Source organism: Monodelphis domestica, chromosome 1 (assembly GCF_027887165.1).
Source record: "Monodelphis domestica isolate mMonDom1 chromosome 1, mMonDom1.pri, whole genome shotgun sequence".
In the NCBI taxonomy this organism is placed as follows: Eukaryota; Metazoa; Chordata; class Mammalia; order Didelphimorphia; family Didelphidae; genus Monodelphis; species Monodelphis domestica.
Window position 1 is genome coordinate 99,971,169 of NC_077227.1, and position 17,938 is coordinate 99,989,106.

The 17,938-nt window shown below is 35.5% G+C and overlaps 1 protein-coding gene across 2 annotated transcripts in view; it reads right to left on the reverse strand.

Annotated features, from left to right (window-relative positions):
* Window positions 1–14,808, reverse strand: part of TRUB1 (TruB pseudouridine synthase family member 1) — a 43,184-nt gene extending 28,376 nt beyond the window's left edge. Inside the window, exons 1-3 of one of the 2 annotated variants that reach the window (XR_460334.3) lie at window positions 14,383–14,808; window positions 10,553–10,651; window positions 1,024–1,079 (exon numbers count right to left, since the gene is read on the reverse strand). Coding sequence is in view for 1 of the 2 variants with exons in the window: in XM_007478950.3 (XP_007479012.1) it covers window positions 1,024–1,079; window positions 10,553–10,651; window positions 14,383–14,731 (504 nt within the window). In the remaining variant the exon portion in view is untranslated. The remainder of the gene's footprint in view (window positions 1–1,023; window positions 1,080–10,552; window positions 10,652–14,382) is intronic. The other variant, XM_007478950.3, reaches the window with a different exon arrangement.
* Window positions 14,809–17,938: the final 3,130 nt, after the last annotated feature.

Consider the following 17,938-nt stretch of genomic DNA (forward strand, 5'->3'; position numbering starts at 1 on the left):
CTGAGCTACCCAGTTGCCCCCCAAAACCAAATATTTCTTAAAGGCATTTTACTAGTCTATTATATTTAATTTGTGATATTGTAAATATTATTTTCTCCAATTAGAGGATTGTACTAAGGCAGAGGAGGTTACTAACTTTTTTTTTTAAATAACTAACTTTGGTCTGATGGCCCCCATCTGAGAATAATATTTTTAAATTCATAAAACAAAATCAAGTTAGGATCAAAAAGGAAATCAATTATACTAAAATAGTTATCAATTTTTTTTAAACTTCACAAACTCCAGGTTAATTATCCCTGAACTAAAGTATTTAAACTACCTTTCCAACTACTAAATACAAAACAATAGGTTTACAAAAGAAATGAAATTTTTATTATCTATCTAAATTATTTTTTAAAAAGATACTCTAATAACTGAATATATTATCTTTAATATAAAGATAAAACAAAGATTTCACCAAACTCCAATCAAATAGTTTATCAGAAATAGAAAGCTCTATTTTATAATATTTTGAAATAGTAACTATTTTTCAACTGTACAGATTTAAATAATTAAAACTGGGTTTTTCTATATATGCTATTCATATGCTTATCTGAGAACCAGTGTCTAACCATCTGCCCTTCCTCTGCCCCAACGCCTGCCGCCCCCCCCTTATCCCCCTGCTCTTCAGACCATCTGCCTAACCCAGTGTACCCTAAGGACTCTGGGTCCATATTATCTGCCTTGCCTCTCAGTATCATAAGGATGACTGGACCTTCCCATATGCCTTGTAGCAACCCTCCTAAATGTGATGTATCCTACTGTTAAAATGAGAACTTCTTGAGAACAATGCTTTTCTCATTTTTCTAACTGGATCTTTTAATTATGATGCTTTAAATAAGTAATCAAAAACGCTTTCAAGGATGCAATCATTCATTTTCTGTCCAGAATGTCCAAGAGAGTCTTAATATATTTTTAATCAAAGATTATAAATACAAATCATTAAAGAGTAGTTAAAAATTAATAAAAATTAATCATTCTTACCTTGGAACCTGATAACATACTGGTCAACATTTTTGTTCCTTTTCCAATTCCAACCACTGCAAATCAAAGAAAAAAATATGATGATATTCTCTTGTGGAAATTGTTTTTTAAAATCTACACTTGCTGTCTCTTATGTACTATACTAAATTGAAAAGATCACTATTTCAGCACAATTTTGGTAGAGTTTCTATTACCCCAATCAGTTAAATTTGTCATTCCACAAAAAATCTTTTTCAAAAAGGGAGAGAAATTATTTCAGGAAGATGTGTGCAATTTTTTCATCTTTCATGTATATTAAAATGATGGAGGCTTAAATTTAGATAATTCTATTTAACATAAGTAAAAGTTCTAATAAAAATTTTCCAAGACTTACTAGAATTTCTTATGAATATCAAACAAAGCAATATCTGGGGTTTGTTTGACATCTTTTACAGAGCTCATTATTAAGCATGCAAAACCATCATCATAGTTAATGGACCATTTAAAAATTATTAGGGCCCAGAAGTAAACCATTAAGAAAAAAGGCAACACTTTGAGGAATCAACTTTACAGATCAAATATATAAAAACAGAGGCTATAAACTATATTAGTGGTTCTCAGACTCTCTCTTTTTACATTCTAAAATGCAATTTAATTTGTTCAATATTTACCTCATTAGAAATTAAAATGTATAAATGTTCAAAATATTTATTCATTTTAAAATAAAAATAAACCCCTTACATATTAACAAAAATACTTTTATGAAAATAACTGTATTTAACAAAACAAAAAACTTAAGTGAGAAGAGTAGCACTGTTTTACACATTTTTCCAAATCTTTTAAATGTCTGGCTCTTAATAGAAGACAGCTAGATTCTCATATCTGCTTCTGCAATCTATTACAATCTATTTGGTTATGTATCTGAAGAAAATCCAGTCTCATAACGTTAGGTAGTAAGACAAGGAAGTTATTTCAACAGACAAAAATTCTTACTATTTTAATAAAGATTTCTGACCTCTTAAAAGGTCATACCCCAATGGGTCTCAGGGGGTCCCCAGAATTCAGACTACATTTTAAGAACCAGTGTGCTAAATAACAATAAGAATGACAATCATGATGGCTATCCTTTAAATAGTTTTTCAAATATTTCATTTGATCCTTACAATAACCCTGTTCATCCCCATTTTACAGATGAGGGAACTGAGGCAAATAAAGGTTAAATGAATTGCCCAGTCACAGAACTAGTAAGCCTTTGAAGACAGATTTGAACTCATCTTCCTGACTCCAGGTCCAGTACTCTATCCACTGCACCACCTAGACACCACCCCTATATAAAAGTATGGTAGAGTTCATTAGGCTCTTCAATTTGAAACAACAGTTCACTTTATGCCAGCACATTTCAATAGTCAAGTTAGGTATGACTGGGGAGAAACTTTGATAATTTCTACACTTTAACCAAGTACTTTTTGTTATTAATTTGGTAAAATGATATTCTGTTGGGAAAAAGAATAGAAGATAAAGACAAGCAGTACAAACAGATTTATGAGAAATATAAGGAGAAATAAGTTCCATGAGTGAAGTCTTACATAAATCCTTATGTAAGATATGACAAAATATACTCCTATAGATTTAAAACAAAGACATCTAGAGCTTATAATAAACTTGCTTAACAGAGAAGACAAACAGGAAGGACTCACTCTGGCTACTCCCTCTATTTCTGTCAACAGTATCAATCACCATTTGTCTAGTCACCTAGATATGAAACCTTAAATAATCAATGATTCTTCCCTTTCTCTTTCTCTCCTCCCCACAACCAGAGTAATCAAATTCCCTCCTTTATGATGTTGATGGCCCCTTTCCATTTCATAGTCTACAGTATTAAAGCTAGTCTTCAATCAAGTATCTTTGCCAGAAAGAAAGCTTTGCCCTCACTGTATCCCAATTCTTTCTACATACTACTGCCAGGTTAATTTTCCTAAAACACCATTTTGAACCAAGACCTTAAAAGAAAGGCTATGAGTTGCATAAATGGAGAAAGAAGTGTCATAAAACAAATGTCCCCAAGATGCTGCAGAAACCAGTTTGTCCAATATATTGAGGCTAGAAACAGGCTAGAAAAGCAGTTTAGGGGCACACTACAGAGAATACCATATATAAAATAGGGAATTTGGATTTCATCACACCATCAATGGAGAGCCAATGAAGGTTTCTGAGCAGTAAGACACAATATTTACATGGTGTTGGGAGAAAATGAATCTGGTAACAGTTTATGTAAGAGAAAATCCAAAATTGTTGCCAATGAGCATTCTCTCCATTCTGAGAGTTAACTTTGAGGGTAAAAATGTTAGTTTCAATCTTACCCAATTTCAAATGTAGCAACTACTCTTTCTCTCTACAAATCAACTTAACTGCATAGAATCTCAGAATGCTTATACTTTATATTCAAAACTTTTAATAAAAGCATTTGTCATCCCCATTTTTCTATTCTAAAGTCATGTATTAAATAAATTTAGCAAAGTGCCTATTGAAGGCTTGCAAGTAGGGTTACGATATCTGGTTATTTTATAGCTACTACTATGACCACATGTGCGTGCGCGCGCACACACACGCACACACACACACACAATAAAGGTATTAGAAAGAAACACATTTCTTTTCAAATGTAAAATTAAAGTTAATTTTGTTTTGAATGAGAAATTTTTTTGGGACTTGAGATAACTACATAATTAAATCAATATTCAGAATCATCAACTCTTAGCTCAATTTTAATAACATCTTTGCTTTTGGCCCTGTGAGAAAATCGGCAAAAGCAATCCAGAAATATTTTAAAGTGAAATTCCCATCACCTCACATATATCTAATGCCTCCTCCTACAACCAAATTCAAACATTAGTCTTTTTGTTTTGTGGAATACTCCATTAAGAAATATACGACTTTGAAATCAAGTTATCTTGATGATGAACACTATCACCTTAGCAATGATATTCAGATGAAATTAGGACAATGGTTGATATGTTATCATGGTTAAGTCATCACACAAAAAAAATCACTATGATCTCACCAATGAATCAATTTTGTTTTCTCTGCCAAAAAGAATGCTCTTCACGTTAAATAATACAGGCTAAAAAAGGATTAATAGGGGAATATTGTCATTGTCATTAGATATTGCCCTTCCCTAAAGACACAATTTTTTTTGGAGACAAGACTTAATCAGTAGGCATTTAAGTACTTAAAAATGCTGTGCAAATCAACTAAGCAAATTAAACTTAATACAATAAACCGTATAACTTCCTACAACTTTAAAAAAATTCAATATGCAATGTTCTCCCTTCAAAGCAATCACTTGTTTTATATAATTTGACACTGAATTCACAAACTTTGATATATATGCTTTAATTCTTGATCATGAAACCTAACTTTTATCATATTGGATATTAAGCCCTTGACAAAGTCAATTTTTCCTAATCAACCCTTGTTTGTAACCCATAAGTTTTCAATGAAGTTTAAATCAGGCAAGCTCCCAGGCCACTGAAGCATGTTCCTTTCCATCTCCAGCATAAATTATATAACTTTTAGTGATATGTAACATGATGTGTTTTGCTATCTTTTAGTCTTAGCATTTATTAAGCACTTCTTATGTCCCAGGAACTGTGCTAAGTGCTGGAGATATTACAAAAAAGGCAGTCCCTGCTCTCAAGGCACTCACAGTCTATTAAGAGAGAAAACATGCAAACAATTATGTTCAAACAAACTATACAAAGGATAAATTGGAGATAATCAATAAAGAAGTCATCAGCATTATGGGGGATAAGAAAAGATTTCTTGTAGAAGCTAGGGTCTTAACTGGGACTTAAAAGAAGCTAGAGAAACCAGGAGATAAAGATGAGAAGAGCCTAAAAATGCCCTGAGTTGGGTAATGGAGTGACATAAGGGAGGAACAGCACGGAGGTCAGCATCACTGGATCACAGAAATAATTGAGGGTAGGGTATAAGAAGAATGGACAGGTAGGAGGGGAAAGAGTTGTGAAAGGCTTTAAACATCAAATAAATGATTTCATATTTTATTCTGAAAGTGACAGGGAATAAGTGGAGATTATTTTAAGGGGGATGAATTGGGGGAGGTGGGGGTTGACTTGGCCAGATCTGGTCTCCAATAAGATTAATTTCACAGATGGGTGAAGGATGGACTGGAGTGGGAAGAGACCTGAAGTAGAGAGACCAATCAAAGGGATATTGCAACAGTCCAGTTGTGATGAGGAAATTCCTATATTTTTTTAAACAATCCTTCTGATTATTAATATATTTACCAGAATTCATCATTCTCTACTTGAGTACAATACTTCCAAGGCCCCCATTTTTGAGGGGGGATATTTTAGAATCTGATATAACTGTCTACATAGTATTAGTTGACCTAGATTTCTCCTAACAATGAGTTTGGTATAGTCCTAAATAAAAAAGTGAGTTTCATCAATAAAAATCACCTTTTTCCAATCTTCAGTACTGCAGTCTTTGCATTATCTTGCCCATTAAAAACTTTTTTAATCATAGCAATAGTTAGCAGCTGTTTGGATATTTTTTACTGGTCTTCTCATTGTTCTTCCAATTTCAAAAACTCCATCCTGCAAAAGAGATGAATCAATAGCAACTCTCCCTGTTGCCAGGTCCCCCTAAAAGTCTTTGTTCTCTGAGGAAACTGAGAAATAAGAAATTTTTCTTTGACTTGCCCAAGGTCACAGAATTTGAACTCAGATTGTCCTGACTCTAAATTCCACAATCTCTTTACCATGCCAACAAATGCCAACAAACTATGGAATGATTAAACAAATTATAGTACATAAATGAAATGGAATATTACTGTGCAGTAACAAGTGAAGAGCATGATAAACACAGAGAAGCAAGGGAAGATTTATATGAACTAATGTAAAGTGAAGTAAGCATAGCCAAGAAAACAACATACAAAATGATTGCCACAATGCAAATGGAAAGACCAATAGTCACAAAACAATTGGAACTGAATGCTGCAAAATTGTAAAGAAAAACCTAAGCTCCAAAGAGATATTAGAAGATTATGTCCCTGCCTTTCCTGGGGGCAACTGGAATCCATTGGTGTGAAACAATGCAGACATTTTACTTCACTTATTTTTTTCCTCTTCCCATTTTTTTTCCTTTTAATGTCTTTGTTGCTGGTGTAGTTGTTCATACCTATAACCCCTACAGCTGGAAAGACTGAGGGATGGTAAATCCCTAAAAGCTCAGTATTTCTGAGCATTAATGCCCTACATTAAACTCCTATCTCCACTAATTCCAACCTCAATGTGAGAGGAATGACAGAGCCATGAGACTACCTAAGAACCACCAAACCAGCTCACACTGAAAATTAAGCATGTCAAAGCTTCATGTCAAAGACCCAAGAATAGCCACTGCACTTTCAGCTGGGCATGATAGGGTTATTCAAACTCAAAAAATTATAATAGCATAAATTTTAAAAATAAAAAATCTTTGTAATAAATGGCACTATGGGAGGGGAGGAATGATGTGGGAAGAAACTAAGCAATGTAAAAACTAAAGCTATCAATAAAACATATATTTTAGAAGATAATTTGATATTTTAGGGAACTTGCATGCTCAGTATAAAACAACATTCTGATGAAGTCAAAAAAGTCAATACCATCTTAAAGCTACAATGCATAATATCTAGGACAAAAGAGATTAAAGTCATGCTATGCTAAACCTGATCTAGTTGTTAGACAAAAACATCCATGAGAACAGAGGCTATGTCTTCCTTGGATGGTACAGTTAAAACAATGCTCTGCAAAGAGCACATGCTAATCAAGCTTATTAAATTGTACATCAGAAGTACAGTATTCCCTTCTGAAAGGGGAATGCTGAAAAGTTCCACAGAAATCCTACTTTGATTCTTTATCATAGCCATGGAGCAACCCCTGAGCTACCAAGCTGAAAGCCTTCAAGTAAGGTTCCAGTAACAGCCTATGCTGCCTGTCTAACTAAATACAGGGAGATTTATCACCACTAGGCTGGTCATTAGATGATAAATTCCTTGGCACTATTCCAAGTGCTGGGGATACAATGTAAGGTAAAAACAGTCCCTGCCCTTTGGAAGATTACATTCTATATGTTTTAAATGTATTCTGTATGCCATTACATGTTAACATATAATAACTATGTACCTACCATATATACAGAGTAGTTGGTAATATGTAGCAGGAAGTTTAAGAGAAAAATTAGAAGCATATATATAGATCTAGGAATCATCTGCATAGCAAAAATTTAATCCATGGAAATTGCTTAGAATACCAATAAAGAGAGGAGAAACAGAGAAAAAAGAGCCCAAAATGGAGGCTTTGGGACATCCATACTTTATGGGTAAAAGAGGGATAATGTTCCAAATAAGGAGGTGGAGGAATGATTAGATGGGTAGGAGGAAAACCTAGGAACAACAGTGCCATAAGTCAAATGAGGAAGTATCCAGAAGGAGAGGATAGTTGGCAGTGTCAAAGATGAAAGGGAGGCCCAAAAGGATGAGGAATGAGAAGCAGCAACGCAGCAAGCAAGAGTTTGTTGATCACTCCAAAGGGATATATGTCCTAGATATAAAAGGTTACATGTAAACAAATTAGAGTAGGAAGGAAGAAATTAGCTTTTGGATCTATGGATAGGTAAAGGATCCATAACCAAAGGATAGAGGGAATCACAGGAGATTACAGGACAATTTTGATTACATAAAATCTTTAAAAAGTTTTACACAAACAAATCCAAAGCAACTAAGACTAGAATGTCAAATAAATAGTCAAGTGGGAAAAGTCTCTTTGCACAAAGTTTCTGAGTCTTATTTCCAAGTTCTGATTTCTTATTTCCAATATCTAATCAGGGAACTGATCCAAAAACATAATAAAAGTCATTCCTCAATTGGTAAATGTTCAAAGTATATAAACAGTAAAAGAAAAAAATCCAAGATATACAGTCAATTTTTAAAAACTGCTCCAAGTCATTAGCAGAGAAATGCAAACTAAAGCAAATCTGAGGTTCCATCTTACCATCCCTCAGATTGACAAAACTAATCAAAAAATGAAAATGGCAAATACTAGAGGGACTTTGAAGAAACAAAACCAGTAATGCACTGTTGGTGTGACTGTGAATTAGTATGGTCATTCTGGAAAGCAATTTGCAGCTAGACCCAAAAAGTTACCTTTAATCCCACTTCAAGACCTATACTCCACAAGATGAAAAAAAGAAAAAAATGACACACCTATACAAAAATATTTACAGCAGCAATTTTTGTGGTAGCAAAAGAAAGACAAAGTAAACAAAAGAGAAACAGGAATACTTCTATGAAGCTATACAGAGTGAAATGAGCAAAACCAAGAGATCTATATAAACTCTAACATTGAAAAAATGAGCAATTTTGAAATTCTAATTCTGATCATCACAGTTATGAACTATGATTCCAAAGGGCCAAAAATAAAGAATGCTACTCACATCATGACAGAGAGGTAGGTGACAGAGTAAATGTGCAGAATGAGACATTTTTTTTGGGGGGGGGGGATTTGATTTGCTTGACTATGCGTATTTGTTACAAGGACTTTTTTTAACCACTTATTAATATCACTTTTCCCTCTGTAGATGGGGGAGTGAAGATGGAAGAAAAATAAATGCTCATTAACTAAAAAAAATGTTAAACGTTTGTGGATCACTTGTTGGAAATGTTATGTTAGGTATGAGTGAGACCAAACGAGATCTGAGCTCCCTTCCAAATCTGATTCAATAGTTCAAGGCTTCTAAAAGGACAATTATTATAGTGTAATTACTATCCTACCTACAATATTTGCCAAACATATTCCTGACTCTACTCTCTCACAATAAGATAAAAGCAACATCTTAAGGGTGAAAATTTCTTAGCTTTCATTCAATATTAGTTTTGAGACTGTCTTTTCTTTGCATCTCTACCATCAAGGACAACCATTGGCACATAGTGAGAGCTTAATAAATGCTTTTTTTTTAAGTTATTGAACTAAACTGAATCACATCTATCACAATTTCCTGAATAATGGGAGATAGCACTATAAGTAGAAATAATTTATCTAATCTAAAATAGAAAGTGTGAGGTGCAGCTCAGTGGATGGAGAGCCAGGCCCAGAGAAAAGATGTCCTGGGTTCAAAATCTGGCCTCAGACATGTCCCAGCTGTGTGACCTTGGGCAAGTCACTTAACCCCCATTGCCTAGCCTCTTCCATTCTTCTGCCTTGGAACCAATACACAGTATTGATTCAAAGACGGAAGGCAAGGGTTTTAGAAAGAAAGAAAAATGAGTGCATTTTAACCATTGTCTTCTTTTAACCTAGATAGTATGATCAAAACATTACACTTTTCAACTTGTGAAAATATACCTATCAAGGATTTATAATTCATTTAAAATAGATTTTTACTTTCTAAACTATTTTTGTAAATATCCAAAAATTATGACTCCTTCACTATCTTTAGTATCAGCATCTTAGTAATACCCTCATGGGACTGATGATTACTAAATGGTTTTAATCAAAAGCAATATATCTGAAATAGGTATATAAGCTAGAAGGTTAATTTTGAAGTGGAATGAAATGTTTAAATAACTGACTAGTAGAGAAAAGAGTTGGTTCATTTAAAATGAGAACAAAAGTTTCTACTTCAGTGATAACTTTTTTCCACTGCAGCTAGCTTTTTTAAAAGTATAAAATCACATTTTAAAAACTATTTGAAATTTTTTTATCACCAATTTTTCTTAGTATACTCTTGCTTTACTTCTTAAGTCACTGTCATTTGGCATTGAACTTCTGAGGTATTTATGGCTGTAATAGAAATATACTATTTCTATAGTATATACAAATATATTTTGTCAAGCCACAGACATGCACAGAATAGGCTACCGAATTTCAAGAAACAAAACAAGAATAGGAGCAGCTAAGTGGCTCAGTGGATTGAAAGCCAGGCCCAGCGACAGGAGGCCTCAGATACTTCCTAGCTGTGTGACCCTGGGCAAGTCACTTAACCTAGCCCTTACCACTCTTCTTTAACCTAATATACAGTATTGATTCTAAGATGGAAGGTAAGGGTTTAAAAAAAAAAAAGAAACAGAACAAGAAATAAAAAGCTTTTAATGACTTTCCCCCCCTTCAATTAATTCTACTGACTTCTCTAAACAAAAAATAATGTACTCAATCAGAGTATCTATAAGAGAAAGTGACTTTCTTTCAAAAACTCTAAGTAGTTCTTGCTACACAGAAAAGCTAATTGAAGGAAATACTTTATTTTTCAAAAATTGGATTAGGTAGAAAAAGGTTAGATCATTTTTAAAGATCCATTTGTGCAAACAAATGGCTGTTTTTCCTTTCTATTATTTAACAAAAAAATGGAATGCGTCCTACAATAACAAAGAATGAATCATAAATTAATCTACACTATCTTAAATGAATCTACTTTTAAAACAACTCTTACCAACCTAAGAAAGCCATTGTTAAAAATAAAATTATATTAAAATGCTGTTTCTATCTATTACCAAGAACTCCTGTGGCAGCACTGTCCAAAGTTCCTCCATGACCAATTTTTAATGCCTGTTTCTTCCTCTTGTTCCCATCTTGAGGAGGCATACCAGCTTCTATTAAAGAAAAATGAATTAAAAAAGTTAATTACCCACTGTATCTTCATATAAAGACCAACAGGAGCTTCTTCCCCAATTAATCCAAACAAGTTATTTAAAAACAACAGTCAACCGATCCTAACAAAAATATAATACACACTACTAGCAAAAGATGATCACAAATACAATAGAAAGGTGATCAAATTAAAATATTCCAAAACTTAAATTGTAAAGTCAGTTCTATGAACCTGGGGATACTTTTCTAAAGAAACACTATTGTAAAGAATTGTTGAGTTTCCAGATTTCTCCACAAATCTATTTTAATATAATATAGCTCAACTATAAGGTATAAATCACACTGAACTTTAATATTCTCTGCAATAATATGGTTAATGTAGAATTGCCAGATTTCAACATAAAGTCACAAAAGACATATCACTGGGGAAAAAGCCAATTAATAATTGCACATATCACATGAATTTGCCTAATACATTACCAAATAACAATGAAAGGCTAAGTTTGTCGTTAGTATTTAGTAGAAGTAGCTGAGTTTGACATTCTGAGAATGAGGGGTCATCAAATCCCAAGGGCAAAGCAAGTTTTTGTTTTTTTTGTTTTACCAGTCCTAGGGGGAAAAAATGTCCTTGATGGTAGAGATGCAAAGAAAAGACAGTCTCAAAACTAATATTGAATGAAAGCTAAGAAATTTTCACCCTTAAGATGTTGCTTTTATCTTATTATTGTGAGAGAGTCAGGAATATGTTTGGCAAATATTGTAGGTAGGATAGTAATTACACTATAATAATTGTCCTTTTAGAAGCCTTGAACTATTGAATCAGATTTGGAAGGGAGCTCAGATCTTGTTTGGTCTCACTCATACCTTCTCCACAAATTTCCAAATGCCTACTATCTTCATGCAGACCTAAAAGCTTACCCACTTCTCCTTTAAGCCCAAAGTATCCCTTACTCCCAAATTATCTGCCTTCTTTCCCTAAATAATCAATCAACTTCAGGGCAAAGAATTCAGCAGAAGAAAAACAAGGTGACTGGATTAACTCAGGAATAACTGGCAGCCTTCCTAACTGCATATATTCATAAATGTGTTTCCAGACATGTAGGCTTCCCCAATATAACATAATCTTAAGGACAGATACTGAGGGGGATTTTTTGCCTTTTTATCCCCAATGCTCAACATATAAGTGCTTAATACTTAAGTGATTGTTCAACCATTTCCCAATTGACAGGCAACTATTCTGTTTCTAGTTTTTTGCAATCACAAGAAATCCTGCTATAAATATTTTGGCATATATATTTCTGATTTTGGCCTCCATAAGGTATAAATCCAGGAATGAAATTTCTAGATTATGACTAGTTCAGTGATTTTTCTTAATTCCAAAATATTTTCCAGAGTAATACCCTCATGGGACTGATGATTACTAAATGGTTTTAATCAAAAGCAATATGTCTTTCCACTATACCATCCTGCATCTATCCCACCACACCCTCTAATTCAAACAAATCAAATGCTTTCCAAGTTCTTTTCCACTATTCACATTTTTTACAATGCTTATAATTCCCTATTCTCTCTTCCCATCATAGTCATCCTTCAAGGCTCAGTTCAAGAGGACTACCCAGGTTCACTCTAGCTATTCCTCTTACCATCTGATTAACCCAAAACAAGTCACTTAATCTCTCTTACTCAATAGATGATCTTTAAGATCCTTTCCAGTTCTAAATTTATGATCCTATAAAGTATTACCTCTTCCCAGATAAAAGAAATCTCTCCTTCTAAACCACCTTTTTTTATGCCTCTCATATACTTTAGCACAATGTACTTTGGACCTGTGAGTTCAACAGTATGGGAAACAACCAGTATCAAAACTCCCTTCACTGATGTAGAGTGACAACTCTTTCCTTAACAGTTTTAGATCACTGAATGCAGCACTGAGGGGGTTAAGTCACTAGGTTACAAAGCTAATGTATATCAGAAGCAGGATTTGAACTCAGGTTACTTGGTATTAACAGGATAACCTACTTTGTATTTTAAGTCCATAAACATTAACTGAGTAAATACTATGTACAAGGCATTCTGCTAGATGCTGAAAGACCCAAAGTTGAATAAGATGCTTCTTGTTCCCCAAAACCTAACCACCTAATGGGGGGAAATGGGGTGCTTTAGGAGATACTGGGTCCTACCTTTTTAGAAATCTTCAAGCAAAAGCTAGATGCTACCACACTTGTCAGAAATACTAGAGATTTTTGATCAGATATGGGTTGGACTAAAATGGCCTCAAGTATTTCAATTCAAAGATCCTATAATTTTGATACTGAAGCCACATACAAGTAAATCCATCACAAAGTAGGATGCAAAAGTGTATAGAAAAGATTCAAAATGCTAATATCTATGACATCTCCATTCCAACTTATAAAAATATTGAGGACAAAGACTTTCATGATTTCTTGAATCTCTCTCTGTCCTTAGCACATAGAAAAGTATTGTTAGCATCTAAAGATGAGAATGGTACTTTAAAGGTAAATTGTAGAAGTCTTATTTTTGGATAAACATTATCATTAGAGGTTATACAAATTGAAACTACAAGAAAATTTGAGGATTAGAAACATTCATTATTGATACATCTATAATTTGCTATTAAAAGGGGATAGAATCCCTACAAAATATCTGTTAGAAACAGCAGTGACTATGGTGTGTTGGGGCCTGGAATCAGGAAGACCTAGGTTCAAAACTAACTTTCAAAAGCTCTGGGCAAGTCACAGAAACCTGTCTGATTCAAATTCCTTAACTATAAAATAGGGATAATAGTACCTGCCTCCCAGAACTATGGGGCCTAAGTACTATATCAAATGTCAGATATTACTGTGGGGATAATCTCATAGAAAGCAATTACCAAAAGTGCTTTGTAAACTAAGTGTAATGGCCTATGGGCAGTATCAGTAAATTGTGTAACATAGGACCATGAATTTTACCCATTAAGGTATTTTTCAAGTGTTTATGCGGCCAGAAAAAATAGGTTCTATAAAAAACAATGCCAGATGCACAAGGCAATACTACAATACTACTACGTTGTGCAACACAGGACCCTGAGTTTGAATGATGATATTTATGAAGCCAGAAAAAAAATAGTTCTATGAAACATGCCAACCACTCAAGACTGAGTCTTAATCTGTTACAAATAATAAGTAAATGCTATCTAAACTAAGAATGCAAACTTTTGGAGAAATAGGTCCATTTCTTTTAGGCTTGTTTTTTTTTGAGCACTTGGCAACGCTAATTACTAAAGGCCACAGGCTCTAGTGGGCTAGATTACAAAAGGGAAAGTGCGGACAAGGTGGAAAAAACTACAGATTCTTAAGCATTGCCTATATAAATAAAATGCCTATGATATAAAGGATTATTTCCCAGGACTAGGGTCCTCGTTCAGAAGGATGGCCGTGGGCTTCCATTTCCTTTCGTTCTGAGGTCTTTTTCCTTTCATGGTTTATTATTATTTATTTTCTCCTTTGTCTTAGCGCCTGAGCCGCCAGGGGGCTGGCCACGAGAGCAACCCCCCCACCTCAAGGAGGAGCACTTGGAAAAAGGGTTAATGTAGGAAAAGCCCTGTTCCCGCCTCCGCCTTCCCCACACGCCGCCGCTGCCGCCGCTGCCTCCGCCTCCTCCTTTGCCGCCTCGGCCTCGGCCGCCGCTGTTGCCGCCGCCTCGCCTGGCCTCGCCCGAGCCCCAGCTGCGCTACCTGCCAGGAGCTTCTCCTTCAGCTGGTTCAGTAGCTCGGCCGATGTGGGGCCCTTGGGCTTGTACACGGCGAACACACCGCTCAGGGACAGCAGTTTGGCGGCCGCCGCCGATCGGGCGGCTCCCGCTCCTCCCATCGCGGCCGTTGTGGTGGTCACAGCTACCGTCTCGGTCACCGCTGCTGCCGCTTCCTTCACCGTCGTGCCTCCAGCAGACGGCACCGCGGCCTTGCCTGAGGCCGCCGCTGATGCGGCCGTCCCCGTGGTGGCTGCTTTCGCCCCCTCTTCGGCCCTTTCTGTCGCTGTAGCCAGAGTCGCTGATGCTGCCACCGCCTCGCAGGCGGCCATCATGCTCCAACCGAAACCTCTTCCTCCTTAAGTGGGAAGCGCAGACTGATGACGCATCCCAAAAGCGACCCGCCCACCACCAACTGAACTAAAGAGGTTTCGGCAAAACTATACTCCTTTACCTTCCTGGAGAGGACCGTAGGCACAGAGGCTGCTGGGAGTTGTAGTGCGAATTCCCGAAACCTCCCTCATTGCTCTAGGGTGGCTTGGGAGAGCCGCCACGAACGCTGTGGTTTGCTGGGAATTGTAGTTTTTCATTGGTTTCTGAAGACTCCACCACCAAATGGCTCTATTTGGCGGGAAAATGCATTGAACAGACTGTGGGAAAAGCTTCCCTTCATCTTTCCCCTTAAAATGCCTTATTTTTGCCCCTAACACTTTTCACACATGTAAATCTATTCATTATTTCTGCAAACAGTAGTAGACTTTAGTCAAAGGTAACAAAATCACAGTGATAAATAAACTAATAACTACTAAATAACTAAAACTAACCCCCCAAACTACTAATTATCTCCCCCAAACAAATTAAATTCGCACATCTTTTTTGAAATTATTTAATTTTTGATGCTTTGAATTTTGACGCAAATAATTTCACAGGTATATTTTTGATATATCGCTTGCCTTCTCATTGGGAGAGGAAGGGTAGGGAGGTGAGAGAAAATTTAAAACTTAAAACTTTCCGAAAAAAAGAATGTTAAAATTAAACAAATAATGACTAATTTTTTAAAAGTCAAGTGAAAAGTTTGACTCATAGTTTAAATCCTGGAGCAGTGAAAGTGACAGTCTTTCTATTTCTGAAACAAACATCCCCCAAAAGTTCTCTACATCCTGAAGGCTCTATGCATTTGTGATCCAAAAGTATTTGAGTAGTTTTCTTTTGTAAACATTAATTAAATATCCATTATGTGCCAAGTACCATGCTAAACTGGGGATATACAAACAAGTTATAAATGGGAATAAACTGGCAATTATCAGCATAGGAAAGCACTAGAAATAAGGTTGATAGGGAAGGAATTCATGTAGAAGAAAGAATTTTAACCCATACTTGAGGAAGTTATTAAAGTCCAAAACTGCACTAAGATCCTCAGAACACTGTAATTGTTTTTTGATGAATTTTTATTGGTCTCAAAGGGGGAGAGGTTGCTTTTTGTTTTTATGTCATTAAAATTTCTCCTAATACTCCTCCCTTATTGCCTCTCAGAGAGCTGTCCTTTATGTAATCCATTGTTACACTCGCCTCTGTAACATTAGCTGGTCTAGGGCCTGAGCCTTTCTGAGGGTCTCAGGCTTTTTGCCTTCCATGTCCCCAGAACTTTGCTAAATGGGGTTTCAGCCTTAATTCCACAATAGGTAGATCTTATAACACTATGGCCTAGAATCAATCGCAAAGGTTTAAAAGTTATTTCATTTAAAGGATTAAGTAAGACACAGAGTTGGAGGGAGCATCAGGAAAGGGTTCAAAATTAAAAGACTATCTTGAAATATATAAAATTTGCTAAAAAGTCAAACTATTTAACCAGCACAATGTAAATTAGTAAACTATCATTGACATTCTCCTACCATAAATGAGATTCTAGATTCCTATTAATTATAGCAATTATATGTATATTTTGCAATAATGGTGATTTTTTTTGTTTTGTTTTTGCAATTTATTCTCATTCAGTATATTCAAAAAATTAAGAGATTGTTGCAGAATATAAATTAAAGGATAGAGATCATTCCCATGACTGAGTCAACCTAACTATTCACATTTTATCAATATTGTTATTCAGTCATTACAAACTCTTCCTACCTCAATTTGGGATTTTCTCCACAAAGATACTGGAGTGATTTGCCATCTCCTTCTTAGCTGATTTTACAAATGATGATGTTAAGGCAAATAGGGTTAAGTGACTTGCCCAGCGTCATACAGCTATCTGAAGCCAGATAGGAACTCAGGTCTTCCTGACTCTAGACCTGGTACTCTATCCACTCAGTACTGTCCCCTCTCTGATCAGATCCTCTGATGAAAAGGCAAGGGACAGGAAACCTCTATTTAAAGAAGGAACCCAGCATAGTCTTCTCATTTCACACCAATGTTTCTCCACTTTTGGAGTTTGCTGGCCTTCTCCATCATGCCTCCTACGTGTTTTCCACTCTCTCTCCTGCTTTTTAGCTTCTTTTTGTGTATTGCTTTCCCACACTCGATTGTAAGCTTCTGCAAGGCAAGGATTGTCTTTTACATTTGTTCTTGCATCCCCAGCTAAGTAAGAGCTTAATAAATGGTTATTGAATGATTCCATCCATATAGAACTCTCATATGAGGAATATTCCATTCTTTAACATGGCAAGTTCATATTAATTTGTAGTCTGTTTTGGTCCTCAAAATGATATATTTTATTTTAAAGCTCAGTTTGATCTTAGACTGAAACTACAAACTGGCTCCTGCACCCAGCTGAGATAGGGTAGAAACAAGTTCTTTGTTTATCTATAATAAAAAGTCTCCTGGGTGGGTATATACTTAAATGAGCTAAGCAGAGGCATGTGGAAAAAAATTCTCATGGGCTGTGCCTCCATTCTCAATGCTTCTCCTAGGAGTTACTCCTGGCATTCAAAAGACCAACATTTTGTCCTGATTGAGGTGTGAGTCCTCCAATCAAAGAGGCTCAGGAAAGGACCATCAGGCAGAGTGTAAATTGAATAGGTGGACAGGAAGTTGAAATTTTTGCCTGGAACCAGGGATTCAGGGAGATGACCATTCTGATTCAGTCTGCTTGAGGTGGAGAAGATGACCAGCCATTTGGCTGGAGCTTTTCTATCTTTCTCTGCAGCCTTTGTGCTATTTAATAAATAATTATAAAATTAAGATATAGAGAATTTTAATCATAACAGTGGGTAGATGGGAACTTTTTCTGAGTGTTAAGAGAGTTATCTAGCGTACTGAGAAAGGGATACAACCATTATATCAAGTTGAGAGTTATCACAATCAATGTGTCAGGGGCAAGACTTGAATCCAGCTTCTCCTGGCTGAGAGGCTGCTTCTTTATCCACTATATCATGCTGTCTTTTATTTTTTATTTTATAAAAGGTAAAACTAAATATTAAACTTTGTTGAATAAATGCTGTATTTGTTTTTCACAATTAGCCTTTTTCATCTAGACAATTGCTCTAGAATCTCTTATCTTTCCATATACCAGATGCTACTGAAATTTAAGATTAAAGAAAACTTTT